This window comes from Phalacrocorax carbo, chromosome 6, assembly GCF_963921805.1.
Source record: "Phalacrocorax carbo chromosome 6, bPhaCar2.1, whole genome shotgun sequence".
NCBI lineage: Eukaryota > Metazoa > Chordata > Aves > Suliformes > Phalacrocoracidae > Phalacrocorax > Phalacrocorax carbo.
This window is the reverse complement of record NC_087518.1, coordinates 16,176,380-16,204,019: the sequence shown is the minus strand read 5'-3', so window position 1 is coordinate 16,204,019 and position 27,640 is coordinate 16,176,380. Positions and strand designations below refer to the sequence as shown.

The window sequence follows — 27,640 nt, the reverse complement described above, 5'->3', positions numbered from 1 at the left end:
CCCAGGGGTGATCCTTCTAGTTAAGCAATGAGACATAATACCAAGGTAATATATGGGAGGTTTCTACAGCTGCTGTTTTAAAGATAATTAAAATACATCAATCTCAAATAGTATTCTTTGCCATTCAACACCTGCTTTAGAAAAATGTAGAAAAATATGAAGTGACAAAGTCACAAGCTCTATTAAAGATTCTAGTTCCACTGCCCTTTTGGTTTCTATAGTGTTACTGTGGAGAGCGCTCTCCATTTTCTGTGAATATTGGCTTAAAAAGCCAGTAGCCTATTGCATATTTATAGGAGCTACATACTGTGCAGGAATAGCAGGTATAGTTCCAAAGATTAAAGTTTTGCTTTGCATTCAGTGGATCTGGTAACAATCTGACATGTACAATTTTCAGTTTTGTAGAAAGGATATAACAATTCAAAACTAGTGCTTCTCCCTGAGAATATTTCCTTTCTCCATATCTAACAGTTTGTGTTAAGCCTTAGTATAGTTGATATCATATTTTACAGGTCAGACATTGAAAATATTTTTATTCAGGTATCTCTCTCAAATATCTTACAAAGCTTTCAAAATTATCCAGAACTGAAGGGTTCTCTTTCTGTCACGTTTTTTGCCAGAGAGGTACTTACACCCTCTGATGCAGATTCCATCTCAGTTGAAAATGGTCTCTTGATTTAGTCACAGCGCTTGGATATTGAAAGATGTTTTTCTCATTTGGCTTATACTCAGTTAGCCGGAGCATATGTAGACTATGTAAATGTTGTTACTGGATCTTCTGGGACTGGCCCATGACAACTTTGAATTTATTCAGTCTGCCTTGACTAAAATGTTCTCTTCATATGGATTCAAAAGAATTTTTAGTGTCCTAACATGAAGTGTTGTACCATAAGATACCGGTATAGGTATATCAGTGTATATGTATGTAAATAGTGTGTATATTTACTAAAGCTCATAGTTTCTATTGTGTTATTTTCTTTAAGGTCAAATACAAACCACAGAATGAGACACACTTTATACTTCCTCATCTATTATAAATTTTAGAGGTTTCAATCATATGCCTCAGTACTATATATATTTATCAGTAGATTATACAATATTATTGCTATACCTCAATTATTTGAATAAAAGAGACATTTCATGCAATCATTTTGCACAGCAGGACTGCTCTAACACACTTTCCATTCAGTTACTTCAGATACACAAAGCAGGAAATTTGGTGGTCACTACTAACAGTTTTTACCTAACATTTATTTTACATGGTATCTGAGAATATGGATGAATATTCAATCTGATACCTAATGTCTAGTCAATTTACAATGACCATTTCAGTGGTAACTATGATGCAGTGTGTCCAGTTTTGCAGCACGCATAGCCCATTACTGCACAGGTCTTGTCCACATGCAGAAGTTGAAGTAATTTGAAGTTATCCTGCTACATTAATGTAGTACTTCTATAATATTGACTTAGTTATATTTTGATGTAGTTGTAGAAAACAGGCATATGACCACAGTACCTATGCCCCTGTTTATTGGTGTTATACCATGGATGGTACCAGCATCTCTAGAATTATTATCTGAAATACCTATCCAGAAGAGTAAAACTAGTATAAAAGGCATTGAGATCCAAGTTTGTTTTGAAAAATGGGATTTCGAATGTAGACTTATTCAAGCAAGTTTCAATTATAATAATTTATTACTTAAGTCATTGCTATGATCTCTGAAAGCAGAAAATAACATGGCATTTGTTTTGTAAAATTACTTCTACAGTGAATTATTAGGCACTCATTAATGTTTCCCACTGCAAGTTCATAGTGAATTAAGTTTACACTGGTGGGTTCAATGAACTGATCAAATGAAACATATAGAAGCAGAACTATAATCAGAATTGTTGGCCATCAGAGCTGATATTGAGGATTTTGCTCAATATTCTGAACAGACTATTAAACAATATTCATAATACCTATTATGTATCTTTAAGATCAATGTAAATTAAAAACTTTAATGTATCAGTGGCACTATTTTTAACTAAAATACCTACCTGTGACCTTACATTATTATTCTCTTATGAAGCTACTATGAATAATAAGTCAATCTATTAAGTAATGAGCAGTATAGAAATGGTATTTTAAAATTATAGTTTACCTTATATTTAATTTTATAAAAGTTTTTATACTTCATGCTGACACTGGTAAACATCTTTTATATAACATGCACAGTAAAAAGTGCATAGAGAAAAGTACACAACTCACTTGGATAGGGAAGGAAAGCAGCACTTAATAAACTGATCACTCATCTTCAGTGCTAGCTGTCTATAGCTTTTATTTTTATAAGTAATGCAAAACAATTAGCAGTATTTTTTATGATGCTTAAAATATTTTCTAGCAAAACTGCAGATACCAAGTGAACTGTATGTGTAAAATGTACTCAGAGAAAAATCATTAAAATCTTTGCAACAGTACCACAGAGGCAGCCCATTCCTCATGACGATCTATGGTACCTATTTGTTGAAATTTTATTTTTTGTAGGTACAAACAGATAGTTTGCTGCCTATGCTTACTGCTCGCCCTTTTAGTAGGAACACAGTGTAGTTTGATTCTTTAAAGATTAAAGCAGATAATTAAATATAAATCTCTCAGGTGTATTCAGTCTCATCATAGGCTATATGCGAGCATCATTTTCAGGAAGATAAACTGTGACAGTGATTTCCGCTGTATTTTGAGGGTATAAATCTCACTGTGGCCTTTCATGTGTGATTACAGAATAAAGATTTTCTTTATTAATGCTTTTCATAGCCATCAACAAAGTATAAAAGTACCATTCTTTTTTAATGCTGTGTTGTTTAGAGTCTTAGAGTAGGAATATGCATATTGTTTCATTCAAAATAATTAACAACACTACACAATCACAGTGTATACTTTTAAAATTATATAAATTATGATTGAGTTCTATGTACATTTTAAGTTTGAAAGACTGGGAATGCTTTAGAAACAGGATCTGGCCACTAAGAAAATGGACAAAAGGGCAGTGGAGGAATATAATATCACAACTGACAGCAAAGAGGGAACTTTCAAAGACATTTTAAAACTTCTGTGATAAAAACCTATAGGAACTTTATATTAAGTTTGTATATTCTACAAAAGATTTCTTTTTTCTCACTGTGAGTGAGGAAAAATTGCTAATTGGAAAAGCTATAAGAAATGTAATTCTTTGATTTTTTTTAATTGCAAATGTATTAAAGTAGAGGTCTCACATTATGATATTTCTTTCTGTGTAATTAGCTTTCTGTATTATTTAAGCATGTCTATTTTGTGAATGTGAGACCCCAATAAAATAAAATGTTCTGGAGCATATTTTTTGTGTATAGCTTTTCAATGATGATAACAGAGTTTCTGTAAAAATGCTTGGATAACGATGATTCTATTAAGTGTACTGATAAAAAGATAAAAGGATCTGATGTGGGGTTTAGTTGCAATTTTTAGTGTGACAATATGGAGTTAATATTTTTCTTTCTTCTCATAATGATAGCACCATGTTTGCAGCTACAAATTGTCAATTTCCAGTCCTAACTTAATCTATTTTTTTTAATCTTCAAAATCCACAAAATGTAGAACAAGTTATTTCATTAGAAAATCAGTCAAATTTTTAATCTTTTGTGTAAAACATTGCTAATTTCATGGAATCATTTAGACTGGAAGGGACCTCTGAAGACCATCTTGTCCAACCCCCTGCTCAAGCAGGTCAAATTAGATCATGCTTATCAGGAACTTGTCTGGTCAGATTTTGAATATCTCCCAGGATGCAGGCTCTGCAGCATCTCTGGGCAATATTTTCTAATATTTTATCACCCTCATGATATCATTATGTCATGATACCATTATATCAAATCAGAATTGTTTAGGATCATCTTCTGACTTTTGTCCCTTGCTGTGTTGTCCTCGTAGAGTCCACCTTCAAGAAGAGTCTGCCTTTTCCAGTATGTCAGTGTCTGTCTTGTATGGCGGAATCCAAAACTGAGATCAGTACTCCAGATGTGGTCTTAGAATGGAATAGAGGGGAATAATTCCCGTGTATTCATCTTGTTAATGTGGCCCAGTATGCACATGGCCTCTTTTGCCTGGACTAATCATTAGGGAATGGGAAAAATGTTGTAGAAGTTTAGGCACGTAGAATGAGAGGCATAAGCCTTAGCATGGCAAGGAGTACAGTGGGCAGAATATGGGCTTTAGCTGTCAGGTGCTACTCCCAGTTCTCTTGCTGGGATCTTGGTTGGATCAAGTGAGGTTCACTATGCTCCATCTTACCCAGCTATATCACATGGTAGATGAAGAAGGTAAGGAACTGTGTGGGAATTCTAGATGGAATATGCTGGGTCCTGGGACAGTGATTTCTTTGCTCAGCACACACACATGTGCGGTTACAGACCCAGCCTGAATAGAGGGACTGTGAGTGCCACACAAACTTGTATTAGTGAGGTGCAGGAAGCTCTGGACTATATGGTCCTTTCCCATTCCCTGTTTATCTAGCTAAAACATAATTATCTTTGCCGTGGTTTCCCATGTATAGAATAGGGCTGAAAGCAGAAGGTGTGAAGTAGGAAATGCTGTCATCAGTCTACTGTGAGGACAAATTTGCAGCTGTTTTCAAGGCTTCTAAATAATGCAACCCTGATACTATCTCTGTTAAGAAAGAAGAAAATTTTATAGTAAATAAATATTTCACTGGATATTTTCCTTTGCTCTCTAAATGGCAGCTGTCTGAAGCTGCTCAGAAACAGTTTTAGATATAAGTATTATAACATAGAGCTGTGGAGTCCAGACAAACAAGCGTTATCTTTTAGCATCTATCAAGGCCTACCCTGCATACAACATTTCCAAAGTATGCCCTTCTTCTCTGCCAAGAAATTTTATCTGGGCAGAATTGTAAGGAAAGTGGAAATTTTCTAGGATTTCTGGATGAAGGTCTGTGTGTATGTCTGTGTGCATGCACATGCAGAGCCCAGCTGCACAGCTTTATGCACAGGTATTTCTGTCTGGGAAATGTGGCTACACCGCACATGATTCTGCTGTTTATCACTTGATAGCAAAAATGCCACCTGTGGGTACCTGTTTCTAAGTTGACAAAGTTATTGTGTCATATGATCCTTGAAAACTATGGGGAATTTGCTTGTCTGGTGTTTCAGATACTATATCTACAGAAGTATTTGCTAATTATTGCCCCTTCCTCAACATAATAGCAATTTTCTGAATTCGTAAGTGCAGCACAGATTTTTATGAAACATGCAGTTTTGCCTTTACTCCAATGGTTTTGGTTCGTTCTCACTTACACTTTAACTATTTCACCATAACTTTCATTAGATGTCAGATATTAAAATCATTCAAAGAGATCAGCCATTTCGTTACATAGAACAAAAGCCACATTTTGTTATGAAGACATTACTGGCAGAGATTCTTTTTTAACCTTCTGTGCTGTTTAACAAGTAATACTTTTTTAAAAAGGGTCTATCCACATAAACTACACATCTGTATCTGAAGTTCCACTGCATAAGTTTTAAATGCAGTATTAACTTGATCTTTTGCATTGTACTTTCAGGTTCGTATTTTTACCTATCTGATTGGGAGAGAAGCTGCTTTTGCTGATAACCTGAAGTGGATGGCCTGTGCTAACAAAGGTTAGTTAACCTTCAACTCTGAAAGCCTCATTTTCAAAACCCTGTTACCGAGGTTTCCTGCATATCTGACCATTCTACAGATAGGGTGTCACTGACAATTAATCAGAGAGGATGGGTTGTTTTTTTCCAGGAAAGTAAGAGACATTTATCTTGTAGCATACAATTTAGGAAGCTGAAAACCAATTTGAAGTGTATTTCTTTTCTTAAAATATGTATGAAGCTTTTAAACTATGTGATCTTAAATTTTTGTTCAGAGAACAAACTTTAATTTCAAAGCATTTGTTCTATTATAGCGGTTACTAGTCAGAGTTAGTTTGGTTCCTAAGAACATTGGGTACAAGTCCTGTGGAGTTAGGCACGGTATGTAAAACATCAGACACCCTGTCCCTTGAGGACCTGACAGTGTAATTGAAAAACAGTTTTATATTCTTTAAGGAAGGAGCATTAAGAGATGTAAGATGCTGAGATACTACAATAAAAGGATTGACTAATATTAGTAAGAATGGTTCAAGGAAAAAAAAAAAAAAAACCAAAACCAAACCCCTTATTAATCTTCAGGTTTTCCTTTTCCTTTCCTCTTGGAAAAAAATGTTCTTTTTTTCTGTTGTGCCACATTACATTATGATGAATTGCATCAGGTGCTATCCATTTAGTCATTATTTCTTTAACTACTGTTATGTCCAGCTGATGGAAATTACTCAGTTTGAAGTCTTGTCTTAATCAGCTAATATTACACCATAATTTAGTTTAAATAATAGTATAAGAATCCTTTGAAGCATCTTTTTGAAGGCAATTTAATCAACAAAATCTTTTAGCTTTTTAGCCCAGCTCTACAGATTCATAAAGATCTAAGTACAGCAACTCAGAAATTAGGACCAGGCAATAGAGACTGCCTTAGTAGGTCATCTGGTCCACGTCTTCCTTGTTCCCAGAGGGGAAAAAGTGGTCACCTTTGTCATTTTTCAGGACTACTTTGTTCTTTTCAGAGCTATGTTGCTTTGAGTCAGAATCTTATTCATATGAATCAACTAAACAGCTTAATTACTGTTTCTCCATTATTTTTTTCTAAGTTGTACAGTTACAATACCTGCTCTCTGACACTTTACAATGCAAAAATCTTCTACCTTTAATCAGTAATTAAATACTTTTTTTGCAGCTTTGAAAATCACAATTGGAAACAGCATAAGTCATTTTGTCACAGTATGGATTTAGATCATTTTCTTACAGTATTAAGCTACAGCTCATCCATTTTCTTTTAGTGAAATGAAGGATTACAGCACAACAGATGAGTGTAGTAAAGCTGGTCTTAAGATTGGCTGAATGGCTGGACTGCAGTTTACTACTTACATGGGTGGGCTGAAGTATGTTGTCACTGAGGGTCAATAACCCTAAAATCAATTTTCCCTGCAGTGATTTTCCCCTTGGAAGAACAACACAGATTAAGGCTGTTTGCAGTGTTTCCAATGACTGGCCTGTGGACAGCAGTCCTTTCCTTCAAAATGGGTCACAGGGGAAATTCATACCACTTTGCAAAACTTCTTTAGCTTCTAGATTCTGATAGTGAAACCTTGAAAACCCCAAGCATGTTTTTCTGTTACATTTTTATGTATAAATAGGGCATATCTAGAGGGAGTTGGCTTAATGAAGCAAAACACCAAACCATTTTAGATACGTTAAAACATTCAAGAACCCCAAAGTCCCTCTAGAGAGGTTTGTGAAATTTGCAGTGATTTACTCTTCTGAATCATAAGCAAGTGCACGTAGAGGAAAAGAATAGAGATTTACTAAGATTCTGAAGTGAACAAAAGTAAAGGTTTCATAGTGCTTAGCATGTGTATGCCATATTTTAAAGTAAACAGGCACTGCCTTTCCCTCAGCAGTCACTTCCAGCAAAAAGCTGTAAAGATGGGAGTTAATGCATTACATACTAACAAAACAGCCAGGATTAAACTTTTTTTTTCAGGAAAATTCTCTTTTGTGTTAGTAATTTGACAGCCTCTGTTTTAATTCTTACTATTTTAAAAAAAAAAATTTATTATAGGTCATCACTTTGCTTGGCATATTGTAAAATGGACAAAGGACAGGATTCATCAGTACAAAGGAGCAGAGGCTGAGAAAGCAATGTAGAGAAAAATGTGCTGCATATTGGAGGTCTGATATGCAACCAGGCTCTAACTGCCAGCAGAGGACAGATCAGCCCTGAGGCAAATTGTGCCCCAGCTGTAGCAGTTTATAGACTATTGTATTAGCAGAGAAGAGTTGTGTACAGGAAGCCCCAGTCACATCCATTCCCATTATTAGCATGACCCCAGCACCTCGTGCACTGTGGGCTCTTGTAGGGGGTGGCAGGCAGCCAGTTAGAGATACTGTTCACCTGCTTGAGAGGCCTCATAGGTGGGGGGGCAGGGAGGATATTCTCCATGAGAATTTTACAGCTGCAGTGAAACAATGAATTCCCTCCTTCGTCCCTACCCAGAGAGGATTTTTTAATTCCAATATTTTATTAGTTGCAAGAATATTGCATCTATTTTGCACAGTGTCCAGGAAACAAAAAGTGCTGCACTCCATGTAAAAATCTGTTGGAGGCATTTTGAAAAGTTATGAGTCTAATGCTGGACATTTTAGAGAAAAGTAACCCATTGAAAAACATTGCAAGGACTGTGTAATATGGAAAGGCAGCCCACTTGCAGAGCATAAGTGTCTGTCTTTAACCACATTATTATACATATCTCACACTTGTCATTACCAAATATTACCCAGTTCCTGCATGACTTTTTCCTGCTGGGGAGGAAAAAAAGTAGCACTGACTGTACAGAGCTTGAAGATGGCATAATTTGTACACCAGGGAGCTGAGAAGCAGGTGTTAGAATGCAAAAATTTAAGCATGGGTTTGCTGCTATTGCCTACATGGCCTCAGCAGCTGTTTTCAAGAAATTCAGAGCATGTCTTTATCTGATGATTAAACTTTGGCATGGGAAGAGTAAGGTTTTTAAATCCATGGGGTACCTCCGATCTCTAGATAAGAGAGTTAAATTTAGCAGTGCAGGAAGCTAATTTTTGTGAGGTTTGGCATTTGTTACACATAGCTACAAACACATGCATCATCAAAAGGTCTAAATATAAGAGTGAAAATTAGCTAAGATAATGTTACCTAATGCAGTCCCTAGCTATCACATAGTAACATTTGGTAGAGTTTTCCCATTAGGAGAAGATAAAAAAAATAAATATTACAACAAGCATTAAAATATGGGAAATGTCATTTATGTAGCTTTTGCAATTCCTTTCACTTTGTTGTAAAGAAAGCTAAAAGTTAAGGAAAACAAATTTTGTAGAAAAAAAGTAAATAGATGAACCATCAATTCACAGAAGATAGGTAATTGTTCATATTACATGAGTTATGGAAACTGTAAAGTCATTGTAGACTTTTCTAATGTGAGCTACAAAAGCACAAACCATATTTATAAGGAGATTAAACAGACAAAATCTTCAATGCAAGAAAGGAACTCTTCCCAGAAATAACAAATTAAACCCACCCCTGAGACCACATTATAAAAAACCTAGAAAGAATCCATATGGTTGTGTCTTATGACACCATTTAATCTAAGTCTTGTCATTTACATATCCTTAGCAGCAATTCTTATATTTAACTAAACCTGGTTATTTGAAGCAACCTGATTAAACGGAATAAAGTCTCTAACACATTCTTTCTTTCAACTTTTAACCTGTTGCAGCCTGATACATGAATAAATCTGTGAAACACAAATATGATTAAAAAAATTGGATTTTTTTCATACTAATCCTTTTTTCTTCCACTTGCTAACCTTGGTTTCTTTAGTTGTCATACTCACTGGGCAAGGAGCACTGCATGGCTAGCCTGCAACTACATGCATGCCAGCATACATGTGCTGATTTACCATCTGGCTACTTCCAAATAGGACGCTTAACATCACTTCTTTCAGTCTCGGGGTAGTCACAGATTTTTGCTTGTCTTTGAGACCTTTATTTTGTTACTAAGTTGATATGAAATTGATTCATATCTACTATCTCTTTCAGTCTTAGGAAATTAGGCTAAAAAGTTCTTTTCTCAATTGTGGAGTTTAAAGATATGGTTTGCAAGTACTACACCAACAAATAAATACTTTGTAGCATGCTGTCTGGAGAGTTCCAAGTTGGCTGTGATATGACAGCATGCATTCTCCGAAATACCACAAAGAGAAATACCTAATCTAATACACATCCATATGAAGAATAGTTGTAAATAAGTGCTCAAGTAGGTGTCTCTGCTCATGTGGCTGTACTTGATCCAGATGGATCTCTTCTAAATAAAGGAAAAGAAAAAATAAAAGAAATATCAGCATTATCAGTATCTTGTAACATGTTTAAACCTGTAAGGTACACTGGAGTGTGTCAGGTTGGGTTTGGTTTTCTGTTTCTTTTTTCTTTCTTTTTGTTTGAGTAATCTAGCTAATTTTTTTGACTTGAAAAACTGACATAAAAACATTTCAGGAAGCAATCAGAACACATGCTCATTTTACAGCAAGGTATTCTTTATCTCAAAGGTAATTTATAGGCTATTAAAGGATTTTTCAGGCATAGACATCCAGGAGCTTCTTAAATGAGTCTGTAAAAGAGTCTTTAAGGTTTTGATTTTAATGAAGGATGGCATTAAAAAGTATTAACTAATTGTGATTTCAACCTGTATGGGTAAGAAAATACTGCTTGATTACTAAAGACTTTTCTATCACCTTAGATACAATATAAATTTTTTTTGAGTAGTTAATCTCCTCTGACTTTTCAGGCATTATCTAATATGCTCATATATATAAAGTGTTTAAGTGCAGGTGTTGTCCTATTGCTCACTGTACACTACTCAGTGCAAGCAGATCTCTGCTCCACCTGTAATTTTGGACACTGTTGTAAGAGAAGTGCAAATACTGGCATAACATGCACTGAAAAGTACATGAGTTCAATGCAACAAATAGCATTGGAGTGGTGATGTAAGATTGCATAGAAAACACTGAAATAAAGCAGTGACTACATCTAGTCTTTAAGGACAACCAAAAACTTGTCCATGGGGACAGCTGAAAGTGTGTGTGTGGTAAAAGGAGAAAAGGAGAGATGAATGTACATTGACATCCCCAGCATAAGGCAAAATGCTGATTAGTCTATTTGTGCCTCTGTTTAATTTTTCTGAATTTCTGAGTGGCCTGTATTTTTGAGTATGTAACTTGAAACACGTGAACAGTGCTGAATATGGCCTCTGAATATTGGTTCTCTTTTAAGCTTTCTGAAATGAAACATACCAAAATTCAGGCACTCTGAACTGTTTTAGGAAAACGTAGGTCATCAACTGTAAAATAAGTGAGCCACACAGTTCTGAAGTATTTTGAATCCTTGATTAAAAACATTATAAGCCACAATGTGCATATGAACATACATAGATGTATTTATATAATTTATGAGGTTCTCTATGTGAATAGCTCATATTGGCAAATAATCATATTTTGACTAAAGATTGACATTTACATCAAATTAAAAGGACCAGATAGTGAAGTGTCCCTTATTACTCACAGGAGGGAGAAACCCATACATTGACTCAGGAGACTCAGCAGTCCCCAAATTGGAGCAGGCAACATTGCAGAAAGAGTAACATACACATTGCTTTTTACCATAAGTGTTCTAAGCCAATAATTCATGAAAGTACACTATGAATTTCTTTCTCTTTTTGCACCGTATACATAGAATTCCACTTTCTCAAGTACAGATTTCCTAATTGAATCATTTTACTCTTTGGCTGAAAAAGTTTTCAGAACCTTAGACGAAAAACAGCCGTTTTGAGCAAAAGTTAAACCTTGATAGTATATGTAGTAGTCAGTTAACGTCCTTACACAATACTGGACTTAGTAGAAAAAAGAAAACAACTAAAATTCCTTAAGCAGAATATTGAATATTTGAACAGTATGGATACTATACTATGAGTATGAGTACTATACTAAGGATATTTGAAATCATAGTATAATCAAATTAGTTTTGCAAAAATAACCCCACCACCTCTACTTTTTCTTATTAAGTTCAAAATCTGCATTAAGCTACTACTATGACTCGTTTCATTTTATAGACCTCTGCTATAAAGTCTGCTCTTACACTGTGTCTTAATTCATACATAGATGAAATGTATGCAGAATCATCAAAATTTCTAACGTTCAGAGCACCAGAATCACAGAATCGCAGAATGGTAGGGGTTGGAAGGGAGCCCTGGAGGTCATCTCATCCAACCCCCCCTGCTTGAGCAGGCACACCTAGAGCAGGGGGCACAGGAATGCGTCCAGGTGGGTTTTGAATGTCTCCAGGGAAGGAGACTCCACAACCTCCCTGGGCAGCCTGTGCCACTGCTCTGTCACCCTCACAGGAAAGAAGTTTTTTCTCATATTTAGCTGGAACTTCCTGTGTTCCACCTTGTGCCCATTGCCCCTTGTCCTGTCATTGGGCACTATTGAAAATAGTCCAGTCCCATCGTCCTGACACCCATCCTTTAGATATTTGTAAGCATTGGTGAGATTCCCCCTCAGTCTTCTCTTTTCCAGGCTGAACAAACCCAAGCCTCTCAGACTTTCCTCATATGGGAGATGCTCCAGTCCCCTGATCGTCTTGGTAGCTCTCTGCTGGACTTGCTTGAGCCGTTCCCTTGCAATCTTGGCAAAATCAGTCCTGTCTACAATAAACACAGCTCAAAAGTTCTTTGCAGCTGCCATGTTTTCTGATGAAGCTCCATAGAAGTTGTGATCTTGTCAAAAGACTAAAATTGTAGCAAGGCTTCTTTCATGAAAATTCCATATTGGACTTTCTCATTAAAGAAATAGAACGTATATGAAGGGGAAGTGTTGCATTTAAATAAGGCCTGATGAAACTGTAGCCTTGAAATTTGTCAGTTCTTCATCACCCTTGCACAATGTAGGCTCCAGATGCCAAGTTTGCAATGTATAAAGATAGGTGACATCTAAGCACTGGAAAGGAAGTGGTGACAGCTCAAATAGCTGTGGCCTCTGCTGTTCTCAATGCTGTCAGGTTGTATGAGATGTTTTAAAGGATTTACAAAGCTGTGATCACTAAGCCAAGCAACTCTAGTTGTAGACTATTTTTTCTGTGATCTATTATTTGTAAATAACTTATTGTTATTTTCTGATGTTTAGACACATTCTATGAGGATGAGCATTTTGGAGCACATGCAACAACTGTTTTGTTGTTGCAGTTCTAATCTGTAATGTTTCTTGAAACTAGACAAACTGTATGAGACGTTGTTGGATAAAGTTAATACCAGTTCTAACTTTTAAAGTATGCAGCATTTGAAAAAAAAAAAAAAAAAAACAAAACAAAACAAAAACCACCCAACAAACTGCTTTACCATTAAACAACAAAAGTTTTCTGGAATAGAGAGTTTAGGACAGGCAGTGCAGTGGATTATAACAATATTGGGAACCCAGTCCTTCAAATCTGGCCAAAGGTTTCACCAGTTAACAACTGTTTGAGGCTGCTTCTTATGAAACATGCTTTTTTGCATTTCTTCTTTGGAAACAAACAAACAGAAAGTATGACAGACATAAAACACATCATACTCCTTGTTGCAGTCTTCCTTAATTTGTTCTGTCTGGTTTATAACTTGGAATTGTGTGTTTTCACAGGGTTTTTTACTCAGATCTCTACCTTAGCTGATGTTCAAGAGAATGTTATGGAATATCTCCATGTTCTCAGCCGACCAAAGGTTATTGACCAAGAGCATGATGTAGTATGGACTGAAGCATATATTGACAGCACTGTAAGTCTGCATGATAATGCATTTAATATAGGCTTACTGCATATCATGTGGAATCAGCAGCAAAACTGTTGCGGTAGAAACACCAGTTGTGCATCTGATCCCTGTTGCTGGAATGTGCCAATTCAGTGTAAGAATCAGGACCTGACATGTTTATGTTACAAATAAATAATTAAAGATTACTGAACTTTAGCAGATATTCATACATTGTAAATTACATAGAAAATAATGAAACAAACATGAGTAACAGCATAATTTCAACATCAATGATCTCCAAATGTACATTTATTTTATTAAACAAAAATGGGCATTGAACAGAAATTTATTAGAATGAGTAACTTTTTTCTATATGTTTTAGAACATGTCAACAAATATGTCGGTACAAAAGCATAGACTGATAAGAATCAATATTTTTAGTATATAAAGTTGGGTCAACACCTAGAGGACAACTGTGATGTCTTGGGGGAGGATAATGAGAAGACTCTGCATTTTAAAGTGGATTGAATGGGTGATATGCTAACAAAATTATCATAAATATCCAAATTTAATCTGACATCCTTGTGAAACATTAGAGTTGAAGCAGAACATTCTGTTATGCAGTGACTGAGCACTCAAGATACTTCTGTATCATTTGTGTAGCAAATCATCAGATTTTCAGATAAAGATGGTTCATTTTCTTGGGTTCATCTGAAATAGCTTTTAATATATTTTTCTTATTATGTCGCTCTTGATCCATTTAAAATACTTTTGTTTGTATATTGTCAGTAGAACAAGGGTTTATACCAAATACCTGTTATTTAGTACAAGTGATGCCAAGTATTCAATATAGAATCATAGAATCATAGAATTGTTAAGGTTGGAAAAGACCCTGCAGATCATTGAGTCCAACTGCTAACCTGTCACTGCCAAGTCCACCACTAAACCATATCCTCAAGCACCATGTCTACTCTTCTTTTAAATACCTCCAGGGATGGAGACTCAACCACCTCCCTGGGCAGCCTGTTCTAATGCCTGACAACCCTTTTGGTGAAGGAGTTTTTCCTAATATCCAAACTAAACTTCCTCTGGTGCAGGTTGAGGCTGTTTCCTCTTGTCCTATCACTTGTTACTAGGGAGAAGAGACCAACACCCACCTCACTACAACTTCCTTTCAGGCAGTTGTAAAGAGCGATAAGGTCTCCCCTCAGCCTCCTCTTCTCCAGGCTAAACAACCCAGCTCCCTCAGCCACTCCTCATAGCACTTGTTCTCCAGACTCTTCACCAACTTCGTTGCCCTTCTTTGGACACGCTCCAGCACCTCCATGTCCTTCTTGTAGTGAGGGACCCAAAACAGAACACAGTACTCAAGGTGCGGCCTCACCAGTGCCGAGTACAGGGGCACGATCACCTCCCTGCTCCTGCTGGCCACACTATCCCTGATACAAGCCAGGGTGCCATTGGCCTTCCTGGCCGCCTGAGCACACTGCCGGCTCATGTTCAGGAGGCCGTCACCCCTGGGTCCTTTTCCTCCAGGCAGCTCTCCAGCCACTCCCCCCCAACCCTGTAGCGTTGCATGGGGTTGTTGTGAACAAAGGGCAGGACCTGGCACTTAGTCTTGTTGAATCTCATACCATTGACTCTGGCCCAATGATTCAGCCTGTCCAGGTCCCTCTATAGGGCCTTCCTGCCCTCCAGCAGATTGACACTTCCACCCAGCTTGGTGCCATCTGCAAACTTACTGAGGGTGCACTCAATCCCCTCATCCAGATCATCAGTGAAGATATTGAACAGCACTGGCTCCAACACTGAGCCATGGGGAACACCAGTTGTGACTGGCCACCAACTGGATTTGACTCCATTCACCACCACTCCCTGGGCTCGGTCGTCCAGCCAGTTTTTAACCCAACACCAGAGTGCACTTGTCCAAGCCATGAGCAGCCACCTTCTCCAGGAGAATATTGTGGGAGACAGTGTCAAAGGCCTTACTAAAGTCCAAGTAGACAACGTCCACAGCCTTCCCCTTATCCACTAAGCTCCTGTGCCTTTGAGACTTCCTTCTTTAATAACATCCAGCCTTCCTGGACTCCTTTGCCCTTCAGGACTGCCTCCCAAGGGACTCTGTTAACCAGACTCCTTAACAATCCAAAGTCTGCCCTTCTGAAGTTCAGGGTAGTGGTTTTGCTGACCCTCTTTCTTACTTCTTCAAGAATTGAGAACTCTGTCATGTCATGGTTGCTGAGCCCAAGACAGCCTCCGACCACTACATCATCCACGAGGCTGCCTCTGTTCGTAAACAGCAGGTCCAGTGGGGCACCTCCCCTGGTTGGCTCGATTACCAGCTGCATCAGGAAGTTATCTCCCACACACTCCAGGAACCTCCGAGACTGCTTTCTCTCTGCTGTGTTGTATTTCCAGCAGATACTTGGTAAGTTGAAATCTCCCACGAGAACAAGGGCTAGAGATTGTGAGACTTCAGCCAACTGCCTGTAGAGTACGTCATCTGTCTCCTCATCCTGGTTGGGTGGTCTATAACAGACTCCCACCAGGATGTCTGCGTTATTAGCCTTCCCCCTGATCCTTACCCATATGCACTCAACCTTATCATTACTGTCATTGAGTTCTAGACAGTCAAAACACCCTCTAACATGCAAGGCTACTGCTCCACCTCTCCTTCCTTGCCTGTCTCTTCTAAAGAGCTTGTAGCCATCCATTGCAGCGCTCCAGTTGTGCAAGTCATCCCACCTTGCTTCCGTGATGGCAACCACATCATAGTTTCCCTGGTGCACAATGGCTTCCAGCTCCTCCTGTTTATTGCCCATGCTGTGTGCATTGGTGTAAATGCACTTCAGTTGATCTATTGATCTCTTCTCCAATGCAGGCATGCCACACCCAGGCTCATTCCTAGCAAGCCTGGTTTTATCCCCTTCCCCCTTCGTATCTAGTTTAAAGCCCTCTCAACGAGGCCTGCTAACTCCTGAGCCAGAATCCTTTTCCCCCTTTGTGACAGGTGAACCCCATCTGTCTCCAGCAGGCCTGGTGGCATGTAAACTGCCCCATGATCAAAAAAACCAAAATTCCACTGCTGGTACCAGCCTCTGAGCCACGTGTTAATGAGATGGGACTTCCTGTTCCTTTCTGTATGTCTCCCGGCTACCGATGGGATGGAGGAAAACACTACCTGTGCTCCTGATCCTTCAAGTAATCGCCCCAGTTCTCTAAGTCCCTTTTGATTGTCTTTGCACCTCTCTCAGCTACGTCATCAGTGCCGACCTGAGCAACCACTAGCGGATAATAATCAGATCCTTTTACCAGCCTAGTAATGTCCTGGTAATGTCTCTTATCCTTGCCCTAGGGAGGCAGCAGACTTCCCTATGGGATGGGTCCGGTCAGCATATCGGGCCCTCTGTTCCCCTCAGAAGGGGGTCGCCTATGACAATTACCCTTATTTTTTTCTTACCAGTGGCCATTGTAATGAGTGGGGCTGACTGGTTCCCTCTAGTCAACCCCTTGGGTGGATCACCGTCTGTATCTTCACCCTCCTGGCCCTCAGGTTTCTGAGCCTCATACCTATTGTGTAAGGGCACCTGGAGGGGCGAAGTCGGCCGAGAGAGGATTCGCCTACTGTGCCAAGCAAGGATCTGCATCCATCTTCCGTCTCTTGGGTCCCCTCCCTCTGCCTGGTGGCATGAGGGCAGGGGAGCCACTCCTTCTCTTGATGCTTCTATCTGGTGTGCTTGTCTCAGGGATGGTAGGGAGTGGCTCCACCAGTCTATCTCCCTCTCACATTCCCTAATACTCTTCAGTCTTGCAACTACTTCTTCCAGCTCTGCCACCATGCTGAGCAGATCCTCCACCTGCTCGCACCTCATGCAGGTCCTGTCTCCGTAGCCCTCCATGACTGGAGCAAGGCTCTGGCACTCCCTGCAGCCAGACACCTGGGTGGCTGCATGTTTTAGTGGGAGTTCTGTCTGCGTTGCCACATGCCTCCTGGCAATGGCTTTTGTCCGAGTGAGACCATGGCTAAGTCTTTTCCAGGAGAGCGTAGACCACAAGGAGAGCTTGCCAGCTGCCTGCTCGCCCTGCCTGCGTGAACTGCCATGCAAACTGCCATGCCATGCCCTTCCTGATGCACCACGCCCTGTTTGCCCATCCTCTTCGCTGTGCTCCTGGTCGCTCATGCTCCCTAGGGATAGAAGATCACAGATGACTACTGGCAAAACTGTTTCTTTGTTTTTGTTTTATATTTTTACTTTCATGAAGATGGAGCAAGGTGAGAGAGTTTCATCAGCTTCACTTTGATATCTGGGAGTTTTTTGTTTGTTTGTTTTGTTTTGAGACTGTAATGCTTCTAGAAGGTTTAATTTTAAATCAAAAGAAAAATATTCTAGGAAAAACCCACCCTGGGAATAGAGTTTTTTCTTTATTTTCACATTTGCTTAGGTCTTTTCTATTCTTCAATTTTGGCCATGAGTAATGTAAAATAAATACTGAAATAGCAGTTATGAAGGAGAAACAACAATTTGCTTGGAAATATTGCTTTGGAGGGAATTTACTTATCTCTGTTTCCTTTTTTTTAAATAATATATTCATCCAGTCTCCCCTTTGTTCTCTTTCTTTTATTGAAACATATGCATGAGATGAACAGAAACTACCTGTTACCACTGTCCCTTCAGAGCATCCCATGAAATGGGGAGGTGACTAGGAACACCTACTTATTCGTTTCTTGCTTTTATATGCTTGAAGTAATCAGTGTGTGTATATGTTGAAGGGAGTTTGTGTATTTGCTGGAGTAGCAGGAGAAGATCCATGTGTTGTTTTAGTGTAACTCCCCTCCTTTTCCTTTGCCTATGAATCTTGCATTAAAAGTGTTGCAAAAAAAATCTTCCTCCTTTCCCCAACACCAGGTCCTCCCCTTTACCTACCAACGAAGTACAAAGTGCTGTTTCAGAACTAATTTTACACTTTACTCTCTTTTTCATCTGTTAATCTGTATTTTTTCAGTAATTGCAGGGAGAAAAATATTCAGAAAAGTTAGTCTAACTTTCAATGATTCTCCTGTAGAGAGTAGAATGAACAACTTAATGTGTGAAATACTAAGTGAATACAGCAGGGGTGAGTAAATGCAAGTGAACTTAAGAACACTAGAGGGAGCGTAGAGAGGAATCTTGAGAAAACAGGAAAATAAAAAAAAAATGGCGCTGTTACATGCTTGAATAAAAGAATGTTTAAATCCAAACAAAAGCTGTTTTACTGCTGTCAAAATACTTTCATGTTCTTTTCTTTCTCTTCCTTTCTCACTCTCTTGACTAAGGCTAATTAATGTCACTATACATACTTTTATATTTATATATCTCTCTATACACACATATACACACACGCACTCATACTCACATGCACACGCATATTTTTAAGTGTCTAAAAACTCCAGTCAAGACCCTAATGGGTTGGATATTATAAGAAAATATTTAAAAATAGAGTACCATGATCTACTTAGTTGCAAACTATCTTTCTCCTCCCTCCTTTATCCTTCTCCCCTCAGAAAAACTCATAGACAAAGGAACAGGAAAAATTAGGGTAGCCACATACAAAACTTTGGAAATAGCAATGAAGGGAACCTTGTAACAAACCAGATGTGCTTCTGCCTCAGCTAAAGCTGCCTGAGTGTTATTTTCAGAAACAGATTCCCTGGCCATGTCTAGTGTCTTGGCATTGGAAGTGCCATCTAAATAATCCTCTCCATCCCATAACTTGATTTTCACGGACATTTTGTCTCCCTGATCCTCTATGGCTGCTGCTTACACCTTGCCAGGTTAGAAATAGTAGTGTATTTCCAGACAGCTTAAACGTTCTTATCATGGAGCTGCATCAGAACAGCCATGGCTATATTCTCAGGACTATATATACACGGTTGTAATCAGCGTCACTCTGCCCTAACAGCATGGAGTATACTTCCCCATTCCCTTCTCACCAAATATCACTGCCAATTGGCCAACTGTGCTGTTTCTGAGCAAGCAATAGTAGGCTGGAACAAACCAGGATCTAGACAGAATGAAGCTGGACAGGAATACTCTTAGGATACAAAACTTTTCCCCTGAGGCCTCAGCCTGTAATCATCTGATATTTGTCCAGGACAAAGTCACCTCTTAAAGCCAGAAGTTAGGTCATTTAAGTGTTTAATACCATTTAGGAATATTCCCACAATAATTTTGTTACTAAAACAAGGCATCTAATTCCTGTGTCTGTTCACCTTTCCTGTAAGAAGATGTCTGCAAAATGTTCATACAGATGCCTTTTCAGCCTAGCTTTGACACTCTGAGGTGCTTCACTTACTGTTAGAAAAAGTATGGCATTTACAGAACTGGAAAGCCTTGGCAAAGTATCATACGCAGAAAATGTAACATGGAGGAACCTGTATGTGTGTCAAGTCTGTGTTGCTTTTGACACTGTCAGGATCACATCTCTGATAGTGGAAGGGATTATAAAGCAACTGAGACTAGACCTCTCTGAGCGAATCCTTGCTTTGCAGGCAACTAAACCTTCCTTTTTTCTGCCCCTAGACTTTGTTCTCTCCCTAGTGTTTCCTGCCTTTTTGAAGAGGTAGCCAGCCAGCTCCTAGAGTCAGTTTTAGTTACCCTCCATCAGAAAATTCTTTGTGTTTCTTCCCTTAAGGCCAGGATTTCATGTTGGAAACATTCTTATCAGTGACTCAAAGCCTTATTTCTTTCAAAACAAGATCTTTTGACATAGGAGTGATGTAATCTTAAGAGGTGTCACTGACTCTCAGAGAACCTTAACAGATTTCTGAAATAATTTAAATTTAGGTCTGTGGAGAACTGGGCTGATTCTTCATTGTACTTGATTTAGTCATTTCTTTCAGAAATAGTCTTTACAGGCTTATCTGGGGCTAATTCTAAAGTCAACTTCACAATAGTTGGAATGCCAGTCCTGTAATAGGCTAGTACCTTAAGTACTGCTAAGTACTTAAGTACTCAGGCTAAAATGTTGAGATTGAAGTATGTGATATATGCCAGCCAGTGTCTAGTGTTCTGCTTCAGAGTCCTCTACTCTTAAATTCCACACCTTTTCCTATGCTTGGTCTCTTTTCCATTTGTACTTCTCTAGTCAGAAGTTTGATGTGCTCTAGACGTAAGCTTTAATTGGATCTGTGCAGTTCTACTGTCAAGAGTGAGGGGGCAGCAGATATGTTTCTTGATTGTAGAGTCTAATAGGAGAAGAGATTGTCTTACTGCCTGTTCATGTTCAGCTGTATAGCTTAGAGGTTCGGTAAGGGCTAGCTTGGACAGTGGCAGATGGGATACGTGTACAGACGGTGCGGTCTGGACAGCACTCCAACAGACCAGTCTCGACATAACTTTTCTGCCTCAAAAGTAGGTCGCATTTGGATCTGATATCGCTGCTTCAACATCACTAAGGCCTACAAGTACATAATGCTTCAGAAAATAAAATACCTTTATGGGTGCTTAAAAATAAAGCTGGGTTTCTAATCAAAAGCTTCCAAGGGTATTTTTTCCTGAGTAGAAAATAATTTTAAAAGTATGAAAGTATTTCAGGGAGGGAACAATTTTAAAGTGGTCAGTGACTTCTTTTAAGCATTTGTGCATCTATAGCAAATCAATACAAGTTAATATATTGGGAGGGAAAAGGATAATTGCCTGGGCATCAGAATATTCAAGTGAAGTAATGCATAGAGGTAGTCTATGGTAACAACTGGAATGTGGAGAAACATTACCTTTTGCAGCAGGAAAAGAGAAAAAAAGACTAGACTGGCCCATGAATCGCACTGTTTAAAAGCTTGCAATTGAGAATTTGTTTATTGGGGCATATAATTTGACCTACTTGGACCTTTGTTGACACTTACTGCTGAAATTTGTTTCTAATAAGTGTACCTGAATATATTCTCTGGAGCTAATGCACCGTTGAGTTCATCTCCTTCAGGCTATTAGTTTCAAGCTGTGAGCAGATTCAGGCATACGTTACCATGTTGGCTCTGTTCAGTTTCCAACTGGAGGATTCCTTTGCATAGAAAGAGCAAATTATTATTTCATTTAATATTTTGAGATGACTGTCTGGTGCTTCAGAATTTAATAGTTCATTTTAGAAAAAGTGTTCTGAGTCATTACAGGTCATGATTCATCATAATATGAATGGTGAGTGGTTTTTATTCTTTATACTTTTCTTCAGTGTTAAGTACTATATGTCGATTCTTCATTTGCATTATCCCCACCTTCTCACAGACATACATTAAATTATGGGTTTTAGTACAATTCTACAATTGCTGTTAAAAAAAAAAAAAGGAAAATATTATATACCTCTTTTCTTTCCTTTTTTTTTTTTTTAATATTTTTTGAAGCAGGGATTTTCTGGAAATACTTTCTGACCCAAGAGGCTGATACTGTGCTAGTAAGGCAACCTGTCCAAGAACCTTATTTCCCCTTTATGGGGGTGGAAAATTGACATAGCTCCACTGAGCTAAAGCCTACATTAAGTATTTCTGTAATGCGTATGATGGATGTTATAATTACATTATTACATATATGATCAAACAATTTCAATTTATTCATCCTTATCCATAAAAAGAAAAAAAATCAAGTACTGTGTAGGCATACTTTTTACTTTGGACCAGGTTCTTTGCAGAAATGCAGTAGAAAGTATAGGAACTTCATGCTTCTCTGATAGCTGTCACATTAGGATCCAAATGTTTTAAGTACAGAAATTTAGATTCTGGGATACAGTTCTTTGTCAAAGGATGAATTTGGATCCAATTCCAGAGAAGCAAGGGAAGCTGTATCCATGAGCATAATGTCCAGAGATATAATAGAAAGTCTTACAGACTGAAAGCTATTATGTTGGCATTTTTTTCCATCCAGGAGTTTCTGGTGAGTTACAAAAATGCAGTTTAGCACTTCTTCCATTCACACAGTTTTCTTTGTGTTCAATGCACAGAAGAGCTTTTATGAAGTAACAAAAATTAAATAGTACCCTATTTCCACTAGCTTCTATTCCCACAGATATTTTCAAATACTTTTGGTGGCACAAGTTAATTGTGCTATTATAAGAAGTGGAAGTAATTAGCATTTTTATCACAGTAAAAGGTTCCCTGGGCCTCTATTTCAAAACTAAGTTCTAGATTGTAGTACTGGTATGCATTAACATGCATCAGAGTGTTCAGAATGCTCATGTATGTCTACAGCAAGTAAATATTGGTAATCACTGCAGAACTGAATGTCAGGAAATGTTGTTAATCAGCAGCTGTGAAAAGAAAATTTACACACAGGCAGTAAATGTTTAAATTAAAAAAAAAAAAGTTTTAAAATCTACAAATCTGTGTTGCTTTTTTTCCCAATCCTACTTTGGATTTGGTTATATTCTCTGTTCTCTTGATCTCTAATAATTTACAGCTCTTTATCAGAGGATGTCATCACCGCTGACTGACTCTGAGGTTCCCATGAGAATTTGCTTTTCTTGCTTTGACATTTGAGTGAATTGGGTTAGGGAAGGAAAAATCCCATGCATGGATATCAGGCTTTCCATCAGGTAGGTTTGTTCTTAAAATAAGATTCTTCAAGCTTTGCTTTGTCTCCTACAGTAGTGGTCTTTTGAAGACTCTGATATGGGAGAAAACCATAGAAACTAGCCCAGGGACTGCCTTCTTATCAGTGCTTCAGCCTGGATTAATTTTCCTGCAAAAATATACTGTCTCTGACCATTTCATCTTTTTTGAAGCTTCTGTAAGGGCATGATTGCAGTTTGAAGTTGCAGACCATCTGGTCCACCAATTATGGTCTGCTGTACTTGCACTGGGATCATATAGATCTGGAACAGTGCTTGAAACATTAACAATGGTGATCAATGCAGCTATTTGTACACACAATAAGAAAAGATTATGCAAGTATTTATATATAGGTGCAACATCCCTTTATGCTGATGATTAATGAGCTGTCTGTGGAAATCTTCATTGACAGTCCAATAAGAAAAAACCTTTGAGACAAGACTTTTATGAGTTCTGTGGCCAAAATTTTCCAGTTGCTATAATTAAGTATTCTTGTTTTCTCCTAAACATCTCTAATCTGTTTGTTTTACTGCTGGATCTAGAATAAATGAATTACCATTAACAACATTAACTGTTTCAAGTTCAGTAAGATCTGTGTCAACTGTCAAAACATAATGAGTACTCAAGATAGTAAATGAATAAACCTCTCAACTGAATAGAATTAATGCACTCTCATTATCTTTCAGATGCAGCTCAAAATAACAATGGATGTTGCTCTTTTTTGTTAGAATGTGCACATCTGATTTACTTATGTTAGGCAGCAGGGTGCTAATCAGTGCAAGGAACGCTGTGCCACTTATATTTGAGCTTAGAGCCCTTGCTCACACACCAGTACAAGAGTCATGGTGCACTGTGTCCCAATAAAACACACAAAGTGAGACCCCTGAAATGAAAATTGGGATGTGCAAAGGAAAATAAAGTCCATAATGACCTAGTGGGAATATGGATACTTTAAATAAGAATGATTTGTGCATTGTTCCATGCAAACACAGCATACACAAATAAGGACACGCATAAGCATAAATAGCACCTATGCACATGTATGTATGTATATGTGTACATAGCAGCTTTTGAAGTAAACTACTTCATTTGATAAATTACGTTTGCTTTATTCCACTGCTAGTACTGGAACTTTTGCTATTAGGGCAATTTTCAGTGATTGCATTAACAAAGAATATTACTACAGAGAGCTAATTGCTAGTTGTCAAAGTAACTAGAAAAAATGTTGTAAGGAAATAGCAATATTTATTTTAATGAATTAACACTTCTCATGTGTGTCACTGTATATGGTATTTACACTATAAAATGCTACATGTGATACATCAAAAAGATGTTTGAAACATCAAAAACAAAAACAAAAGCCCTGCACTTAAAGAGGAACATAAAATTTCCTGCTGGGGATGTGGAACATGGAATGCCATCTGTATTATATGGCACTGAGAAAACTGATTATGTTTGGACCTCTATTTCGTAGCAGATGGGTTCATTAAATTTAATAGCCTCCAGAGCCTTTAGAAACAGTGTTAAAAACATGTGGAACATGCTGAGACACTTCACTTCTCGCCCCACAGTCATTATAACTCTGGCACAGACTATAAATATTACAGTACTTTATTTCCATTGAAACAGACTACTATCATAATTATTTTTCCTAGTGTGCGTTTACATGAGAAATGCAGAATGCAAATTGTACTTTTTCAAACTTTGAGATATGCAGTTGATTTCTTTAAATGCATTTTACAGTTCTTTGCACTTGGAGGCTTTGATATAGTACTTATTTTTATCTTCTTCCTGCGACATCAGCAAGCAGCTGTAAAGCCACAGCAAAGCTAGGTCTTAAGCAGCTCTGCTCCCAGTGTGGTGCAAATAAGACAAGCATTATGTTAAACGATAGAAGGGAAATCAGAGCAGTGTTACATCTTGCCTTTTAGCTGTATATTGATTCTATTTTTCTCTTTTCTAGTATTTTATATGATAGGGTAACTACAGTTTGACCTTGGTCTCTGTTCATCTTTCATCACTGGAGCACAGAGAGATTAAATATATAATTTCAAATCTGAGTAGTTCCTGTAGAAACATTGCTTTAAACACAGTAAAAACTCACCTCTTTTTGACACATTCTCAGGATTTGAAAGCTAAAGGAATATTTCAGTGCTATTTATGTTTGATTTTAAATAATGTTTCAAATGAGAACAGGGAAGTTTTACCATATTTAAGTGCTTCAACATCTGTCTAACATTCTTCCACCTCTGAATTTACATGTTCTGCTGTTCAAACTAAACTACTTTTTTACAAACTTTGTCATATTTGATCATGATTTTTTTAAAAAATATAACTCAGTTTCCCAATAACTGTATCAGCTTGTTCTCATACGATGTAATTCTCAGTAATGCTCTTCTGCTTCCATTTCCTTTCCTACAAAATGCTGTGACTATCCACACTATCTTTTACTGTTTTTTTAAGGCCACTCTTGTCTTTAGGTTGTACTAACAACTTTAATGTGGATTTTCCCCTTCTTCACATCACTGACTTAAACTCCAGTTTTGTGGCTGACCATTGTTGATATTATTATCAATACCTACAAATTTTAATAAGCAATGGAAGTCCAACTATGGTAGATGATGTGTGATGGCAGAATTGAATAACGATACCTTCCTCTTGTGATTTACATTTAAAGTAATAGATAAGAGTCACCGGTTGCTTAGAAAGGGCAGAGAATGTAAGGACACAGTAAGACAGTATAGGGTAATGCAACAAGAAATTATCAGCCTATGAGATCTCAAGTGTGAAGGGCAGTATGTGAAAAAACACACAAATGCATGATCAAGTCTTTCAAATTGTAGTGTCCGCTTCTACAGGGTACCCACACAATGGGAACACACATTCTCTGACAAGGTCTTAAGAATCACGGAGTCCTTGTTTGTGTTTGGTTAAACTTAATTTCATGGAAATATTTGGGCAATCCAGTATTTAGAGCTCTAATAGTGTTTCAAAGCAGTTACATTCACAGAACACGTTCTGTGACTAAATTTTGGAAATTGGAAAATTCGGCAAGGTTTGAATGTTAAAGGAACATATTTTGCTGTTTTGAGAGCTGTCAAGTGCAATGATATTATGTAGGACATTGTTGGGAATAGTTAAGGTTTCCTTTGCTGCTTTTGCTGTAAACATGGTTTGTCTTGTAACACGATTGCTTTGTACCAAGTTACTATTTCTTCTTATACAAAAAACGATTGGATGTATGAAGGATCCATGGAAACGATAAATGTCTGTAGGTTTCATCTGCTGGATGTTCTCCCACCAGTTACTATATACAAATTACAGAGAATTGTTCTGCTGTTGAATTTGATTAACAGCCATATTCATGCCAAAAGGGTATTGGTCTCATTTGCAGACACCTGCATGCTAGAGATAGAGCAGCTTGGGACCATCTCCAGCTGCAGTCTGCCAATGACATACAGTGCCTTTAGGTGAGGGGACAGAAAAGTTTTCATTTCCAGCTTGTTTCACAGGGAATTTTCTGATTTTGTTGCTACACAGAAATAAAATCAAAAGGTGACAAGTCACTAACTGGAGGGTGAATTTGTTTCTAGTTCTCTATATGCTACGGTGAATCCAATGTTTAGGAGGATACATCTATTCTTAGTGAAAATAACTACTTAAAGACATTCACAGCTGATAACTGTCTATCTCTGACCTTACTGATTCCATTCTGAGTGAAATTGAGTTAATTATAAGGAAATTGTAGCTATTTTGCAGATATATTACATTTTTTCTCTCTCTTTTGTCTGTAGTTTTCACATAACAGATTTTTTTTTTGGTAAATGATCATGTAGGAAAGCAATTAATTTACTCTAGTGTACTAAATCCCATCCTTTGATCTCATGTATGTCATTCTTTGACTTTCTGGAAGAAAGAGGGTAGTGAAGATGATATATACTTACTTTATTGTAAAGACCTGAAATAATGAGAAAGACTTATTAAATTATTGGAGCCATTTGACCTTTGCTGCAGTGGCAGAATTCAGTGCAAAAAGGAAAAGAAGAAAAGACAGCAAAAGGAAATAATCTCCTCTTGTCTTTTGTTCTGCAGATATTGAAGTTGTTAGATATTTATAACTCTCTTTTTTTTTGTATAATCAGGAGATTTCACATGCAACTCAGTCATGTACACAGTACAGTACACACATTAAAGTTAATCACAGTCATTATGACTAATATTTACTTTGAATTTAGTAATTTCTGGAGAAATTATTCAGAAATACACTTTATTCTACAAGGAATAATAGGAGGATTCCTACTGATGTTCTTGCTGCTTGACATCAGGGCATTCGACATTTTTCCACACAGTTGTGTTTTGTCAGATCTGATCTTTTGCAAAATCACAGAATGGTAGGGGTTGGAAGGGAGCCCTGGAGGTCATCTCATCCAACCCCCCTGCTTGAGCAGGCACACCTAGAGCAGGGGGCACAGGAATGCATCCAGGTGGGTTTTGAATGTCTCCAGGGAAGGAGACTCCACAACCTCCCTGGGCAGCCTGTGCCACTGCTCTGTCACCCTCACAGGAAAGAAGTTTTTTCTCATATTTAGCTGGAACTTCCTGTGTTCCAC

The 27,640-nt window shown here is 37.8% G+C and overlaps 1 protein-coding gene across 2 annotated transcripts in view; it reads left to right on the top strand.

Annotated features, from left to right (window-relative positions):
- Positions 1-27,640, top strand: part of CACNA2D3 (calcium voltage-gated channel auxiliary subunit alpha2delta 3) — a 491,034-nt gene that overhangs the window by 304,885 nt on the left and 158,509 nt on the right. For both annotated transcript variants that reach the window (XR_010373325.1, XM_064453883.1), the window contains exons 12-13: positions 5,592-5,670; positions 13,350-13,483. Coding sequence is in view for 1 of the 2 variants with exons in the window: in XM_064453883.1 (XP_064309953.1) it covers positions 5,592-5,670; positions 13,350-13,483 (213 nt within the window). In the remaining variant the exon portion in view is untranslated. The remainder of the gene's footprint in view (positions 1-5,591; positions 5,671-13,349; positions 13,484-27,640) is intronic.